At 50.1% G+C, this 14682-nt stretch overlaps 1 protein-coding gene across 1 annotated transcript in view; it reads left to right on the forward strand.

Annotated features, from left to right (window-relative positions):
* The first annotated feature begins 1102 nt into the window (after positions 1 to 1102).
* Positions 1103 to 14682, forward strand: part of LOC133339189 (zinc finger protein 91-like) — a 41643-nt gene continuing 28063 nt past the window's right edge. The window contains exons 1-5 of the mRNA XM_061547343.1: positions 1103 to 1180; positions 1489 to 1656; positions 5885 to 6988; positions 10140 to 10230; positions 11792 to 11825. Coding sequence (XP_061403327.1) covers positions 5913 to 6988; positions 10140 to 10230; positions 11792 to 11825 — 1201 coding nt within the window. The 5' untranslated portion in view covers positions 1103 to 1180; positions 1489 to 1656; positions 5885 to 5912. The remainder of the gene's footprint in view (positions 1181 to 1488; positions 1657 to 5884; positions 6989 to 10139; positions 10231 to 11791; positions 11826 to 14682) is intronic.

Genomic DNA, 14682 nt, shown 5'->3' on the forward strand with positions numbered 1-14682 from the left:
CTAGGATAATGAGACACTAACAAGTAACATTAGTAGCTACTTGTGTTACTAGGTTAATGAGACACTGACAAGTAACATTAGTAGCTACTTGTGTTACTAGGATAATGAGACACTAACAAGTAACATTAGTAGCTACTTGTGTTACTAGGATAATGAGACACTGACAAGTAACATTAGTAGCTACTTGTGCTACTAGGTTAATGAGACACTGACAAGTAACATTAGTAGCTACTTGTGCTACTAGGATAATGAGACACTGACACGTAACATTAGTAGCTACTTGTGTTACTAGGTTAATGAGACACTGACAAGTAACATTAGTAGCTACTTGTGCTACTAGGATAATGAGACACTGACACGTAACATTAGTAGCTACTTGTGCTACTAGGTTAATGAGACACTGACACGTAACATTAGTAGCTACTTGTGTTACTAGGATAATGAGACACTGACAAGTAACATTAGTAGCTACTTGTGTTACTAGGATAATGAGACACTGACACGTAACATTAGTAGCTACTTGTGCTACTAGGATAATGAGACACTGACACGTAACATTAGTAGCTACTTGTGTTACTAGGATAATGAGACACTGACAAGTAACATTAGTAGCTACTTGTGTTACTAGGTTAATGAGACACTGACAAGTAACATTAGTAGCTACTTGTGCTACTAGGATAATGAGACACTGACAAGTAACATTAGACGTAGGGGAGGCTCAGGACCGGCTCAGAAAGTGTCTCTGGCGGCGTTGGCCACGAGCGGGAATGGAACTCGGCTGGTCGGTGCGGAGCGCTGCGCTCAGCACGTCACTGCCAACAACAACAAACTTGAACTCTGACCCCGCCCTCTGACGTCACCGCTCAGCGTGACCTCATCGGCGTCAAACGCCACGGGGAGGTGTGCCTTGTTAGTGACGTCATGTGACCAAGGTATTCACCCAACTCACGCGCTCTTGAGCGTGACGTCACCTCCGCTCGGCCGATGTCTGTTCCAGTACTAATCCTTATTTGGGCAAAGCTACGCCCGGTGACTGGCGGCTCATTAACATAATTTATTTAAGTTGCAGAGCCGCTCGTTGTGGGAGGAGAGTGTCTTGTCCTGCAAGTGACGTCATGTCACCTCGTGACGTCACGAGGGACCAGGAAGTTGCCGCTCCGCGCTCGCACTGCAATCCGAGGTGAGAAATTCTCATCGCGGTTGTTGTGGTGGTTGTTGTTGTGGTGGTTGTTGTGGTGGTTGTTGTTGTTTACCGAGGTAGAGCCTTGCTCTCTCTCTCGTAGGGATGTCAATTGAGTAGCAGCGAGCATGGAAGCGATGTGCAGGGTGGAACTTTACAACGCGGGGCCTAGTGCCTCCTGCCCTCGCCTGATGGCGTTCGCTTCAATTCTCTCGCTTAAGTTTAATTTGTCTTGACCCGGATCGCCACTTTGTACCTTTGTTTAAATATTCTATACTAACACAGTTTCTTTTTTCATTTTTTACCAGGCCACGCCCGCTTGAGCTGCTGTACCGCTCTTGTTTTCAGAAGCGACCTGCCAACAACAACAACAAGGCAGAGGTGGGACAAAGTCATTGTTATGCAAGTCCAAGTCGAATCTGAAGTCATCAAATTCATGACTCGAGTCTGACTCGAGTCCACACCTCTGCAACAAGGTGAGGCTCGTCAACAGCGTGGCGGTGTTCACTTTAGACGCGTGGCGGTGTTCACTCTAGACGCGTGGCGGTGTTCACTTTAGACGCGTGGCGGTGTTCACTCTAGACACGTGGTGGTGTTCACTCTAGACGCGTGGCGGTGTTCACTCTAGACGCGTGGCGGTGTTCACTCTAGACGCGTGGCGGTGTTCACTTTAGACGCGTGGCGGTGTTCACTCTAGACGCGTGGCGGTGTTCACTCTAGACGCGTGGCGGTGTTCACTCTAGACGCGTGGCGGTGTTCACTCTAGACACGTGGTGGTGTTCACTCTAGACACGTGGTGGTGTTCACTCTAGACGCGTGGTGGTGTTCACTCTAGACGCGTGGCGGTGTTCACTCTAGACGCGTGGCGGTGTTCACTCTAGACGCGTGGCGGTGTTCACTCTAGACACGTGGCGGTGTTCACTCTAGACGCGTGGCGGTGTTCACTCTAGACGCGTGGCGGTGTTCACTCTAGACGCGTGGCGGTGTTCACTCTAGACGCGTGGTGGTGTTCACTCTAGACACGTGGCGGTGTTCACTCTAGACGCGTGGCGGTGTTCACTCTAGACGCGTGGCGGTGTTCACTCTAGACACGTGGCGGTGTTCACTCTAGACACGTGGTGGTGTTCACTCTAGACACGTGGTGGTGTTCACTCTAGACACGTGGTGGTGTTCACTCTAGACGCGTGGCGGTGTTCCCTCTAGACACGTGGCGGTGTTCACTCTAGACACGTGGTGGTGTTCACTCTAGACACGTGGTGGTGTTCACTCTAGACGCGTGGCGGTGTTCCCTCTAGACACGTGGCGGTGTTCCCTCTAGACACGTGGCGGTGTTCACTCTAGACGCGTGGCGGTGTTCACGCTAGACGCGTGGTGGTGTTCACTCTGGACGCGTGGCGGTGTTCACTCTAGACACGTGGTGGTGTTCACTCTAGACGCGTGGCGGTGTTCCCTCTAGACACGTGGTGGTGTTCACTCTAGACACGTGGTGGTGTTCACTCTAGACGCGTGGCGGTGTTCACTCTAGACGCGTGGCGGTGTTCACTCTAGACGCGTGGTGGTGTTCACTCTGGACGCGTGGCGGTGTTCACTCTAGACACGTGGTGGTGTTCACTCTGGACGCGTGGCGGTGTTCACTCTAGACGCGTGGCGGTGTTCACTCTAGACACGTGGTGGTGTTCACTCTGGACGCGTGGCGGTGTTCACTCTAGACGCGTGGCAATGTTCACTCTGGACGCGTGGTGGTGTTCACTCTAGACGCGTGGCGGTGTTCACTCTAGACGTGTGGCGGTGTTCACTCTAGACACGTGACGATGTTCACTCTAGACGCGTGGTGGTGTTCACTCTAGACGCGTGGTGGTGTTCACTCTGGACACGTGGTGGTGTTCACTCTAGACACGTGACGATGTTCACTCTAGACGCGTGGTGGTGTTCACTCTAGACACCTGGCGGTGTTCACTCTAGACACGTGGCGGTGTTCACTCTAGACGTGTGACGGTGTTCACTCTAGACACGTGACGATGTTCACTCTAGACGCGTGGTGGTGTTCACTCTAGACGCGTGGTGGTGTTCACTCTAGACGCGTGGTGGTGTTCACTCTAGACGCGTGGTGGTGTTCACTCTGGACGTGTGGTGGTGTTCACTCTAGACGCGTGGTGGTGTTCACTCTAGACGCGTGGCGGTGTTCACTCTAGACACGTGGTGGTGTTCACTCTAGACGCATGGTGGTGTTCACTCTAGACGCGTGGTGGTGTTCACTCTAGACACGTGGCGGTGTTCACTCTGGACGTGTGGTGGTGTTCACTCTAGACGCGTGGTGGTGTTCACTCTAGACGCGTGGTGGTGTTCACTCTGGACGTGTGGTGGTGTTCACTCTAGACGCATGGTGGTGTTCACTCTAGACGCGTGGCGGTGTTCACGCTAGACGCGTGGCGGTGTTCACTCTGGACGCATGGTGGTGTTCACTCTAGACACGTGGTGGTGTTCACTCTGGACGCGTGGCGGTGTTCACTCTAGACGCGTGGCAATGTTCACTCTAGACGCGTGGCGGTGTTCACTCTAGACGCGTGGCGGTGTTCACTCTAGACGCATGGCGGTGTTCACTCTAGACGCATGGCGGTGTTCACTCTAGACGCGTGGCGGTGTTCGCTCTGGACGCGTGGCGGTGTTCACTCTAGACACATGGCGGTGTTCACTCTAGACGTGTGGCGGTGTTCACTCTAGACGCGTGGCTGTGTTCACTCTAGACACGTGGCAGTGGTCACTCTAGACACGTGGCGGTGTTCACTCTAGACACGTGGCGGTGTTCACTCTAGACGCGTGGCGGTGTTCGCTCTGGACGCGTGGCGGTGTTCACTCTAGACACGTGGTGGTGTTCACTCTAGACGTGTGGCGGTGTTCACTCTAGACGCGTGGCGGTGTTCACTCTAGACACGTGGCAGTGGTCACTCTAGACGCATGGCGGTGTTCACTCTAGACGCGTGGCGGTGTTTGCTCTGGACGCGTGGCGGTGTTCACTCTAGACGTGTGGCGGTGTTCACTCTAGACGCTTGGCGGTGTTCACTCTAGACACGTGGCAGTGTTCACTCTAGACGTGTGGCGGTGTTCACTCTAGACGCTTGGCGGTGTTCACTCTAGACACGTGGCGGTGTTCACTCTAGACACGTGGCAGTGGTCACTCTAGACACGTGGCGGTGTTCACTCTAGACACGTGGCGGTGTTCACTCTAGACGCATGGCGGTGTTCACTCTAGACGCGTGGCGGTGTTCGCTCTGGACGCGTGGCGGTGTTCACTCTAGACACGTGGCGGTGTTCACTCTAGACGTGTGGCGGTGTTCACTCTAGACGCTTGGCGGTGTTCACTCTAGACACGTGGTGGTGTTCACTCTAGACACGTGGCAGTGGTCACTCTAGACACGTGGCGGTGTTCACTCTAGACACGTGGCGGTGTTCACTCTAGACGCGTGGCGGTGTTCGCTCTGGACGCGTGGCGGTGTTCACTCTAGACACGTGGTGGTGTTCACTCTAGACGTGTGGCGGTGTTCACTCTAGACGCGTGGTGGTGTTCACTCTCTACATGTGGAGGGGAAACCCGGGGATCGGCAGCTGTAGAAGTACGGCGCGCGAAGAGCCATGTGGTAGGGGGGTAAGCATTGCAGAGCGCTTAGCTCAGGTGTGATGCGGGTTGATGCCACATACGTCATGGTCATTTCCCCCCCCCCCCCCCCAAAATACAAAAGTCTATTTTTCTTTCCTGAAGGCATCAACACGTTCAGCGAGCGCGATGACGATCACACACGTCGAATGAAAAGCAAGGGACAAGTCCTTTCTTACTAACAACTCCTTTCTCACTAACAACTCCTTACTTACTAACAACTCCTGTAATTTTTCATTGCTGGAGGGGTTTCCCCCCCCTACCTGAAAATCCTGGCTCCACCTCTGAGTGTGTGACAGTGTCAAGTTTGTATTTGCAGTAAAGTCTATTAACTCTATTGAGCACAGAGGTTATATCAAAACAGTAGTTTATTTTATTTTTCCTCTGGAACTATTCTTTGGTTCTTTCGGTTAAGTCACGTCTAAAGATAAAATAATAAATTAAAATAAAAGCAGTATGCTTTTATTTTCATTCATTATTTTATCTTTAGACGTGACTTAACCGAAAGAACCAAAGAATAATTCCTGCAGTCACGAAAGCTCCATAATTAAGATTCCTCTGGAACTCTTTGTAAGAATGGAGTCAGGAAGTGATCACAGCACACACGTGCAGCAGCTGAAGTCGGAACTGCTCATCCCAGCAATCAAGGACATCTGTGCCTGGCTTCACACCTTTAAGTTGCGATTGAACATTAATTTATGCATTTGTGCGTGACACAAATAGTATTATTTTCAACACCCTTTGCTATGTCAGCTGAATTTAGCTTTCATAAACATTTATTTAGAAGCCAGACAGCTGAAATTGTGTGCTGAGTTTTGGGTTAACGTTCATTTTGAAGATACGAGGGCTTCCAGGCATGTTTATGACCATTTGGCCTCTCTTTGTGTGCCATAACAGCCCGTGTGATGAATTTGGGACACTTTTTTTTTACTATATCATAAATATATGAATAATTATAGACGTGTAAGTCACGTGTGACTGTGTATATGCATTCCTCTGGGCCTCGATACTGACGTGTAGATGGTGTGGATATTCTTTGTTTCTGTCTGCAGCTGTCGCTGCCTCTGCAGAAGTGGTCTCATGGAGCAAAGGCACTCGGCGCAGCTCGGTGCAAAAAGGCATCAATGCGACCGGTGTGCATACAGCACGGATCGTCCTGCACATTTGACACTGCACCAGAGAACTCACACTGGGGAGAAACCCTTCAAGTGCAGTGTGTGTGGGAAGGCGTTTGCACGGTCATCTACTCTTGTAGAACACCAGAGAACACACACGGGAGAGAAACCCTTCAAGTGCAGTGTGTGTGGGAAGACGTTTGCACATTCATCTGCTCTTGTAGCACACCAGAGAACTCACACGGGAGATAAACCCTTCAAGTGCAGTGTGTGTGGGAAGGTGTTTGGACAGTCATCTGCTCTTGTAAAACACCAGAGAACCCACACGGGAGAGAAACCCTTTAAGTGCACTTTGTGTGGGAAGGCGTTTTCATATTCATCTGCTCTTGTAAGACACCAGAGAACACACACGGGAGAGAAACCCTTTAAGTGCACTTTGTGTGGGAAGGCGTTTTCAGATTCATCTGCTCTTGTAAAACACCAGAGAACCCTCATGGGAGAGAAACCCTTCAAGTGCAGTGTGTGTGGGAAGGCGTTTTCACGTTCATCTGATCTTAAAATACACCAGAGAACACACACGGGAGAAAAACCCTTCAAGTGCGGTGTGTGTGAGAAGGCGTTTACACTTTTACCAAATCTTCAAAGACACCAGAGAACACACAAGCATCAGAAGATCCACCAGGAGTGGAGTCTGAAATCAGCTTGTGAAAGTCAAAGTTCTGCAATGAGCCCATCCCTCATGAAACAAGAACCGGAAGAACATCCCAGCCTGGACACTTTCAAAGAAATCGAGGTGAAATATGAAGAGGTGAAGGTGGAATGTGAAGACGTGATGGTAAAGAGCGAAGAAGTGAAGGTAAAATGTGAAGATGAAGATTCAACTCCAAAATCGGACTTTCACATCGATGGAGGCAACGTGAAGCAGGAGGAGAATTCTGACTGTGAGGCAGAGCGAGGCAACTCCCAGCAGTTTGTGGAAGTGGAGGTGTGGGTGGACTTCCTCCGAGACAGTACAAAGTCGAATGGAGACCCGGTAGATGTGTAAGCCTGAAACGATGTCGCTCCAATAGATGCACCTTTGTCACAGGCCTTTAATGACAATAATGTGAAGTTGAACACTCAGTTCCTAGGTGCAACCTGCAGGGTAAGAGCGGCCAGTCTTTGTGGACCTGTGTGTTGGGTAGATCTCTAACTAGGAGCGAGAGCCAATAAGCTCCCAAGCATTCACTATGTTATCATAATTGCATTTATATGGTGCTTGCTTAATTGCCTCGGCAATTCGGAGTTTTGTATCGTATCTCTTTTCAAACACTCTAAGAGCATCCCCAAGTAGCAGCTGCCCCTGTGTGGCACAAGGTGGTGGCCATGCACCGGCCTGCACGTGGACAAGAGCCTGTCAGTAGGGGGCGATGGTTGATGTGGCATCTCGGTTGTGGAGTTTGTAGGTAATGTTTAGAATTTTTTGATCAATTTTGACCCAGACGCCAGCATGCAATGGCCTACTCGTTTTGAATGGTGCATTAGTATGTTGTACATACACTGTTAAGCAGACGGTGCGTATTTTTTAAATTAGCTTGTTAATGCGATGTAACCTAATGCAGTATATTTCAGTGCAGTCATTAAATTTTGTTAATATGCCTGTCACGAATTTAGAATGAATACTTGTCTGATGGTGTGCGTACATGTAACCTTTTGTCTACAAGGGTCAAACTTTGAATGAGTCATGTTAGGACACAGTGTGTGTTTTGCAAGTAACCTGTACAGATAACTCAGGTGAGACTCATTGTTCTTGTGATACAGGTCAAAGGGTATTTTTGTGTTTTCAGGAAGCATCTCCCTCTGGAGCAACTCATTGTCTTTAAAATAGCGAGCACACTCGTATCATTCATCAGTTACAAGGCAAACCACTTAAAAGTTACACGTAGAGGAGATACATTCTCAACAACACGAATTATAATTTTGCATTACGTGTTGACGTAGATTTTGTCTAACTAGGACGAGAAATACTCCTTACTGATTAATGTCTGGATGTCCCTAACTATCGGTTGAAACAAGCCCGGCTGCTGTTGAGACGCTGTGCACCAATAAGGGTCCACATGTGGCTTGCACTGAATCAATGACGCGCTCCCAGAAGTCTGTGCTAGTTATAGTTTGTGTAAAACATTCATTTGTTTCGTGGAGAGATCGATAAATGAAAGATGTCGTGTCTGCTGATCTGCTTCATAGCAAGGAGGTCATTTTAAGAGCACATTTGGAATGCATTTTTGGTACAGATTTGTATTCGGTTACAAGGCAGAGCACATCTAGTAGATACATTCTCCACAACAACACTCATTAGAATTTTGCATGACGTCTTATATATGTTGGCGAACTAGGACAAGAAATGGTCCTTGCCGATTAATGTCTGGATGTTGACAACCATGGGGTTGAAGCAAGCCGGACCGCCTGCGGTGCCCCTCAACCGTTTACGGCCTTGGGCCAGGAAAGTCACGAAGAAAATTGTCCACGAACGACGCATCCACGCAAACACCCGATGCTCCGTTTTGAAGTTTTAAAATGAAACAACTTTGAATTGTATTATGTTTTTGAATTAGATAATTGTACTTAATTAAAAGCTTATATTTTACATCTGGAAGACTTCATTGAAAACGACATTTCGTGTGAATTTTCTCTAGTCGTGAAGTAGATGGCCTTGCCGGGGATTCGGTTCGATGCGGACTTTCACCTGGTTGGGATCGCGAGGTGGAGATGAGGCGACACAGAGCTGGCCGTGCCAGAAGACCGCCGTCTGCAGATCGATTCCAACGTGATCGAACGTCTGTCACTGTGCCTCCGTCGTTCATGCAGGGGGCGCGTAGGGTTACAGCGCCCCCTGCATGAAAACGACGGAAAGTGCAGCATTCATCACAGATAGATAAAGTTGTGCGCTTATATATAAGAGCATCGCCAGTGGGTTTTCAAAGTACCTTCGTCTTACAGAAATCAATTTCGCGTGAGCCCACCGCATTACAACAATGCTCAGCTGTAGCTCACGTGACTTCTGCCGCGACAATGTCTGGATGTTGTCGCCTGAGGACGACCGCTCGTGTTGCGATTGAAACTTCGTGATTTATTTATTATTTTATTTGTTCTACATATGTGACTTTACTGAAAGAACCAAAGAGTATGAAAGACGTCTTGTCTGCTGATCTTGTTCATGTCCGTGTACATCGATATCCCACATTGCTTACACTACACACCACACACAATGAAATTAATAGAAACGAGAACGACTTCTGGGGATGGGCAAAGATCGAGGAATCTCTTTCAATGGAGCGAGTTCAGTGAGTTCGATTCAACATCTCGCTGTCCGTCTGTGTCTGTTCGCCTCTATGTGTCTCTCTCTCTGCCTGTCTCTGTCTATGTCGTCTCTGTGTCTCTCTGCTCCTCTTGGCTGTGTCTGTCCGCCTGTCTTGTCTGTGTGTGTGTGTGTCTATCAGCGTCTTTCCCACCGGAGTCAACGACAGTCAGTAGCAGCAGGCGCCCGTTCAGCTCCCACGACTACACGCCACTCAAACTTGCTCCCAATACACAAAGACAAAGATCCCCAATACAGCCTTAACAGACTGTCGGGTCAAGTGCTGTTAGCGAGCACCTATGGACTAACACACACACACACATCGATGTACATACACACATCAACTGACACAGATAGACGCACACACAGTGACTCACATGAAGCCATGCACACACATGGACTAATATGCACACTTGGACTTACACACACATCGACGTACACACACAAACATCTGGCATTGCCTGGGCAAAAAAGACACAGATACTCCGACTTACACACACACATTTACCTAAACACACATATGGACTCAAATACACACACACATCGACTTACACAGCAATCCCCTGTGATGCCACAGCTAGAGCAATTTTCTCTCTCTGGCAAGCCTTTGCGAGGAGCAGTTTTAAAACAAAGGTCTTCCCAGTACTGGCAGGTGCATCAAGGATAAAAATGACTCGATTTGTAGTCTCAATGTCTTCCAAGATTTCCGTGTAGGCTTCTATTTGTGCATCCATCAGCTTTGGTTAATTTTCCTAAAGTTTTTAAGAATCTGTCAAGCATAATAGCATATTTCACGTAGTATCTCTTGAGCAAGAGCATGCAGGTTGTCCCTGTAGGGTGTTGGTGGTCCCATAGACGTGAAGTATTTCCCAGCAATGGAGTGCAGTTTGTCGTGAAGGAGGATGAGGGCCTGTTTGAAGATAACATCAGAAAAGTTGACGTCCAGGTTAGTATTTTGTTATTGAGCTCCGTGGAGGATGTCCTCTCTCATGCCCTCTTTGTATTTTTGCCAGAGTCCCATGGGGTTAGATGGGCTGCAAACTTGAAGAGTCATGCAGAAGAGCAATGTCAGTTGGAAAGGGGACTGACCAACAGAAGCTTCTGTCAAAGCTTTATGAATAAGGTGATCATGCGCAAGAATTGCACGAAGATTGCAAGCTTTCCTGTATGTTTGACAGACAACTCGTTCCACTGTTTATAGGTCTTGAAAAGATTTGTGCCCTTTGGCAACATGGAGAAGCATTGGGAGAAAGTAGCACTGCTGATTGTTGGGATGAACTGTGTAGACTCGTCCTAAGGCATCCGATTCACCGTCAGCAGCACTTCGCTTCCATGTTTTTAGCAGTCCGTGTATAGTCGGAGGGAACTTAATGGTAGAGCAGGTTGGCAGCAAATGTGTCACTTGGGCACAAAACCAAGAACGCCATCAGGTATCTTGTGGAGCCAGGGCCTGTTGTGGGGCATTTCCTTTGGTGACGTAGATGCGTTGACCATTTTGGAGGTGAAGTGCCAAATGGACGACTGTGGGGGGACGGTGATGGATGGGGAAGCCAAGAATTCAGCAAATGGCCTCATTGTTGCCGATGTATTTTGCTTGGAAAAAAAGTTTTGGGTCATGCACACTTTGCCCGTCTGTTTTGTAAGGCAAAGACATCCATGTCAGAGCCTTTTTACTTTTTTACGTAATATATAGGATACTAAGGCTAAGCACACCCGAGGATTGCACTTTTGTTGAAAAATGAAACTGTAAAAATTTGGCCATTATTGGCCAAAAACGGCACAGGTTAGTATGCCGATTTTCTGTTTGGGACGTGAACATTTCATCGTGAAATTTTCCACTTTTAATCTAATACATGGCATACTAAGGGTAAATACAATAGAGGAATTAACTTTCGTCCAAAAATAAAGCTGTGAAAGTTGAGCTTATTGAGCCTAAAATCGGCACAGTATGCCGATTAACTTTTTATATTCGAAAATTTAATGCATGAAATTCCCCACTTCTTAAAGTTATAGGCTACTCAGGCTAAACACAACCAAGGAATCCACTTTGTGTTTAAAAATAAAAAAAATTGGGCCAATTTTGCCAAAAACGGCCTAGGTTAATTATGCTGATTGTTTATGGACGTGACAATTTCATCGTGAAATGTCGCCAGCGGTGTGCTGGAGAGCCAAGCCACGACATCTACAAAGTGCTGCTCATAGCGAGCAGCACCGATCGATGGAGGTCGTCACGGCACACACGAGGGGGTGGGTGGCCAGCACCACGCCCGGCCGCCTTTGTCTCCCTAGTGGCGATGTTGACACACCGCACCGGGTACTCGTTTGAGGCTGAGTCGACGTAGGGGAGGCTCAGCACCGGCTCAGAAAGTCGTCACTGGCGGTGTTGGCCACGAGCGGGAATGGAACTCGGCTGGTCGGTGCGGAGCGCAGCGCTCATCACGTCACTGCCGCTCCTCTGCTGTCAACAAACTTGAACTCTGACCCCGCCCTCTGACGTCACCGCTCAGCGTGACCTCATCGGCGTCAAACGCCAGGGAAGGTGTGCCCCGCAAGTGACGTCATGTCACCTGCTGCCGCGTGACGTCGCGAGGGACCAGGAAGTTGCCGCTCCGCCCGTGAACTGCAATCCGAGGTGAGAAATTATCATCGCGGTTGTGGTGGTTGTTGTGGTGGTGGTGGTTGTTGTTGTGATGGTGGTGGTTGTTGTGGTGGTGGTGGTGGTTGTGATGGTGGTTGTGATGGTGGTGGTTGTGGTGGTGGTGGTTGTGGTGGTGGTTGTCGTGGTGGTTGTGGTGGTGGTGGTTGTGGTGGTGGTGGTTGTGGTGGTGGCGGTGGTTGTGGTGGTGGTTGTTGTTGTGATGGTGGTTGTTGTGGTGGTGGTGGTTGTGATGGTGGTTGTGATGGTGGTGGTGGTTGTGGTGGTGGTGGTTGTTGTTGTGATGGTGGTGGTTGTTGTGGTGGTGGTGGTGGTTGTGATGGTGGTTGTGATGGTGGTGGTGGTTGTGGTGGTGGTGGTTGTGGTGGTGGTTGTCGTGGTGGTTGTGGTGGTGGTTGTGGTGGTGGTGGTTGTGGTGGTGGCGGTGGTTGTGGTGGTGGTTGTTGTTGTGATGGTGGTTGTTGTGGTGGTGGTGGTTGTGATGGTGGTTGTGATGGTGGTGGTGGTTGTGGTGGTGGTTGTGGTGGTGGTGGTTGTGGTTGTGGTGGTGGTTGTCGTGGTGGTTGTGGTGGTTGTGGTGGTGGTGGTTGTGGTGGTGGCGGTGGTTGTGGTGGTGGTGGTTGTTGTTGTGATGGTGGTTGTTGTGGTGGTGGTGGTTGTGATGGTGGTTGTGATGGTGGTGGTGGTTGTGGTGGTGGTTGTGGTGGTGGTTGTGGTGGTGGCGGTGGTTGTGGTGGTGGCGGTGGTTGTTGTGGTGGTTGTGGTGGTGGTTGTAGTTGTGGTGGTGGTGGTTGTGGTGGTAGTTGTGGTGGTGGTTGTGGTGGTGGTAGTTGTGGTGGTGGTTGTTGTGGTGGTGGTGGTGGTTGTGGTGGTGGTTGTTGTGGTGGTGGTGGTGGTTGTGGTGGTGGTGGTGGTTGTGGTGGTGGTGGTGGTTGTGGTGGTGGCGGTGGTTGTTGTGGTGGTTGTGGTGGTAGTGGTTGTGGTGGTGGTGGTTGTTGTTGTGGTGGTTGTTGTGGTGGTGGTTGTGGTGGTGGTGGTTGTGGTGGTGGCGGTGGTTGTGGTGGTGGTTTTTGTTGTGATGGTGGTTGTTGTGGTGGTGGTGGTTGTGATGGTGGTTGTGATGGTGGTGGTGGTTGTGGTGGTGGTTGTGGTGGTGGTGGTTGTTCTTGTGATGGTGGTGGTTGTTGTGGTGGTGGTGGTGGTTGTGATGGTGGTTGTGATGGTGGTGGTGGTTGTGGTGGTGGTGGTTGTGGTGGTGGTGGTTGTGGTGGTGGTTGTCGTGGTGGTTGTGGTGGTGGTTGTGGTGGTGGTGGTTGTGGTGGTGGCGGTGGTTGTGGTGGTGGTTGTTGTTGTGATGGTGGTTGTTGTGGTGGTGGTGGTTGTGATGGTGGTTGTGATGGTGGTGGTGGTTGTGGTGGTGGTTGTGGTGGTGGTGGTTGTGGTGGTGGTTGTGGTGGTGGTTGTGGTGGTGGTTGTCGTGGTGGTTGTGGTGGTGGTGGTTGTGGTGGTTGTGGTGGTGGTGGTTGTGGTGGTGGCGGTGGTTGTGGTGGTGGTGGTTGTTGTTGTGATGGTGGTTGTTGTGGTGGTGGTGGTGGTTGTGATGGTGGTTGTGATGGTGGTGGTGGTTGTGGTGGTGGTTGTGGTGGTGGTTGTGGTGGTGGCGGTGGTTGTGGTGGTGGCGGTGGTTGTTGTGGTGGTTGTGGTGGTGGTTGTAGTTGTGGTGGTGGTGGTTGTGGTGGTAGTTGTGGTGGTGGTTGTGGTGGTGGTAGTTGTGGTGGTGGTTGTTGTGGTGGTGGTGGTTGTGGTGGTGGTGGTGGTTGTGGTGGTGGTTGTGGTGGTGGCGGTGGTTGTTGTGGTGGTTGTGGTTGTGGTGGTGGTGGTTGTTGTTGTGGTGGTTGTTGTGGTGGTGGTTGTGGTGGTGGTGGTAGTTGTGGTGGTAGTGGTGGTAGTTGTGGTGGTGGTTGTGGTGGTGGTAGTTGTGGTGGTGGTGGTAGTTGTGGTGGTGGTGGTAGTTGTGGTGGTGGTGGTGGTAGTTGTGGTGGTGGTGGTTGTGGTGGTTGGTGGTGGTGGTTGTGGTGGTGGTGGTGGTTGGTGGTGGTTGTGGTGGTGGTAGTAGTGGTGGTGGTGGTAGTTGTGGTGGTGGTGGTTGTGGTGGTTGTGGTGGTGGTGGTTGTGGTGGTGGTTGTGGTGGTGGTGGTTGTGGTGGTTGTGGTGGTGGTTGTGGCGGTGGTGGTTGTGGCTGTGGTGGTTGGTGGTGGTTGTGGCTGTGGTGGTTGGTGGTGGTTGTGGTGGTTGGTGGTTGTGGTGGTTGTGGTGGTGGTTGTGTTGGTTGTGGTGGTGGTGGTTGTGGTGGTGGTGGTGGTTGTGTTGGTTGTGGTGGTGGTTGTTGTGGTTGTTGTTGTTGTGGTGGTTGTTGTTGTTGCTTACCGAGGTAGAGCCTCGCTCTCTCTCTCGTAGGGATGTCAATTGAGTAGCAGCGAGCATGGAAGCGATGTCCACGTTGGAACTTTACAACGCGGGGCCTTGCCTCCTGCCCTCGCCTGATGGCGTTCGCTTCAATTCTCTCGCTTAAATTTCGATTTAAAGCTTTCGTGACTGCAGGGATTCATCTTCTTGGTTTTTTCGGTAAAGTCACGTCTGAATGAAACACCCCAGGGTCTTCCCGACAGACCTGGTCTTCACCTGAGGACGGCTGCTTGCGTTGTGGCCGAAACGTCGTGAGAATTGTATTTTATTATGTTT

Source organism: Lethenteron reissneri, unplaced genomic scaffold (genome assembly GCF_015708825.2).
Source record: "Lethenteron reissneri isolate LAM-NWPU_2019-01 unplaced genomic scaffold, ASM1570882v1 scaffold_1643, whole genome shotgun sequence".
In the NCBI taxonomy this organism is placed as follows: domain Eukaryota; kingdom Metazoa; phylum Chordata; class Hyperoartia; order Petromyzontiformes; family Petromyzontidae; genus Lethenteron; species Lethenteron reissneri.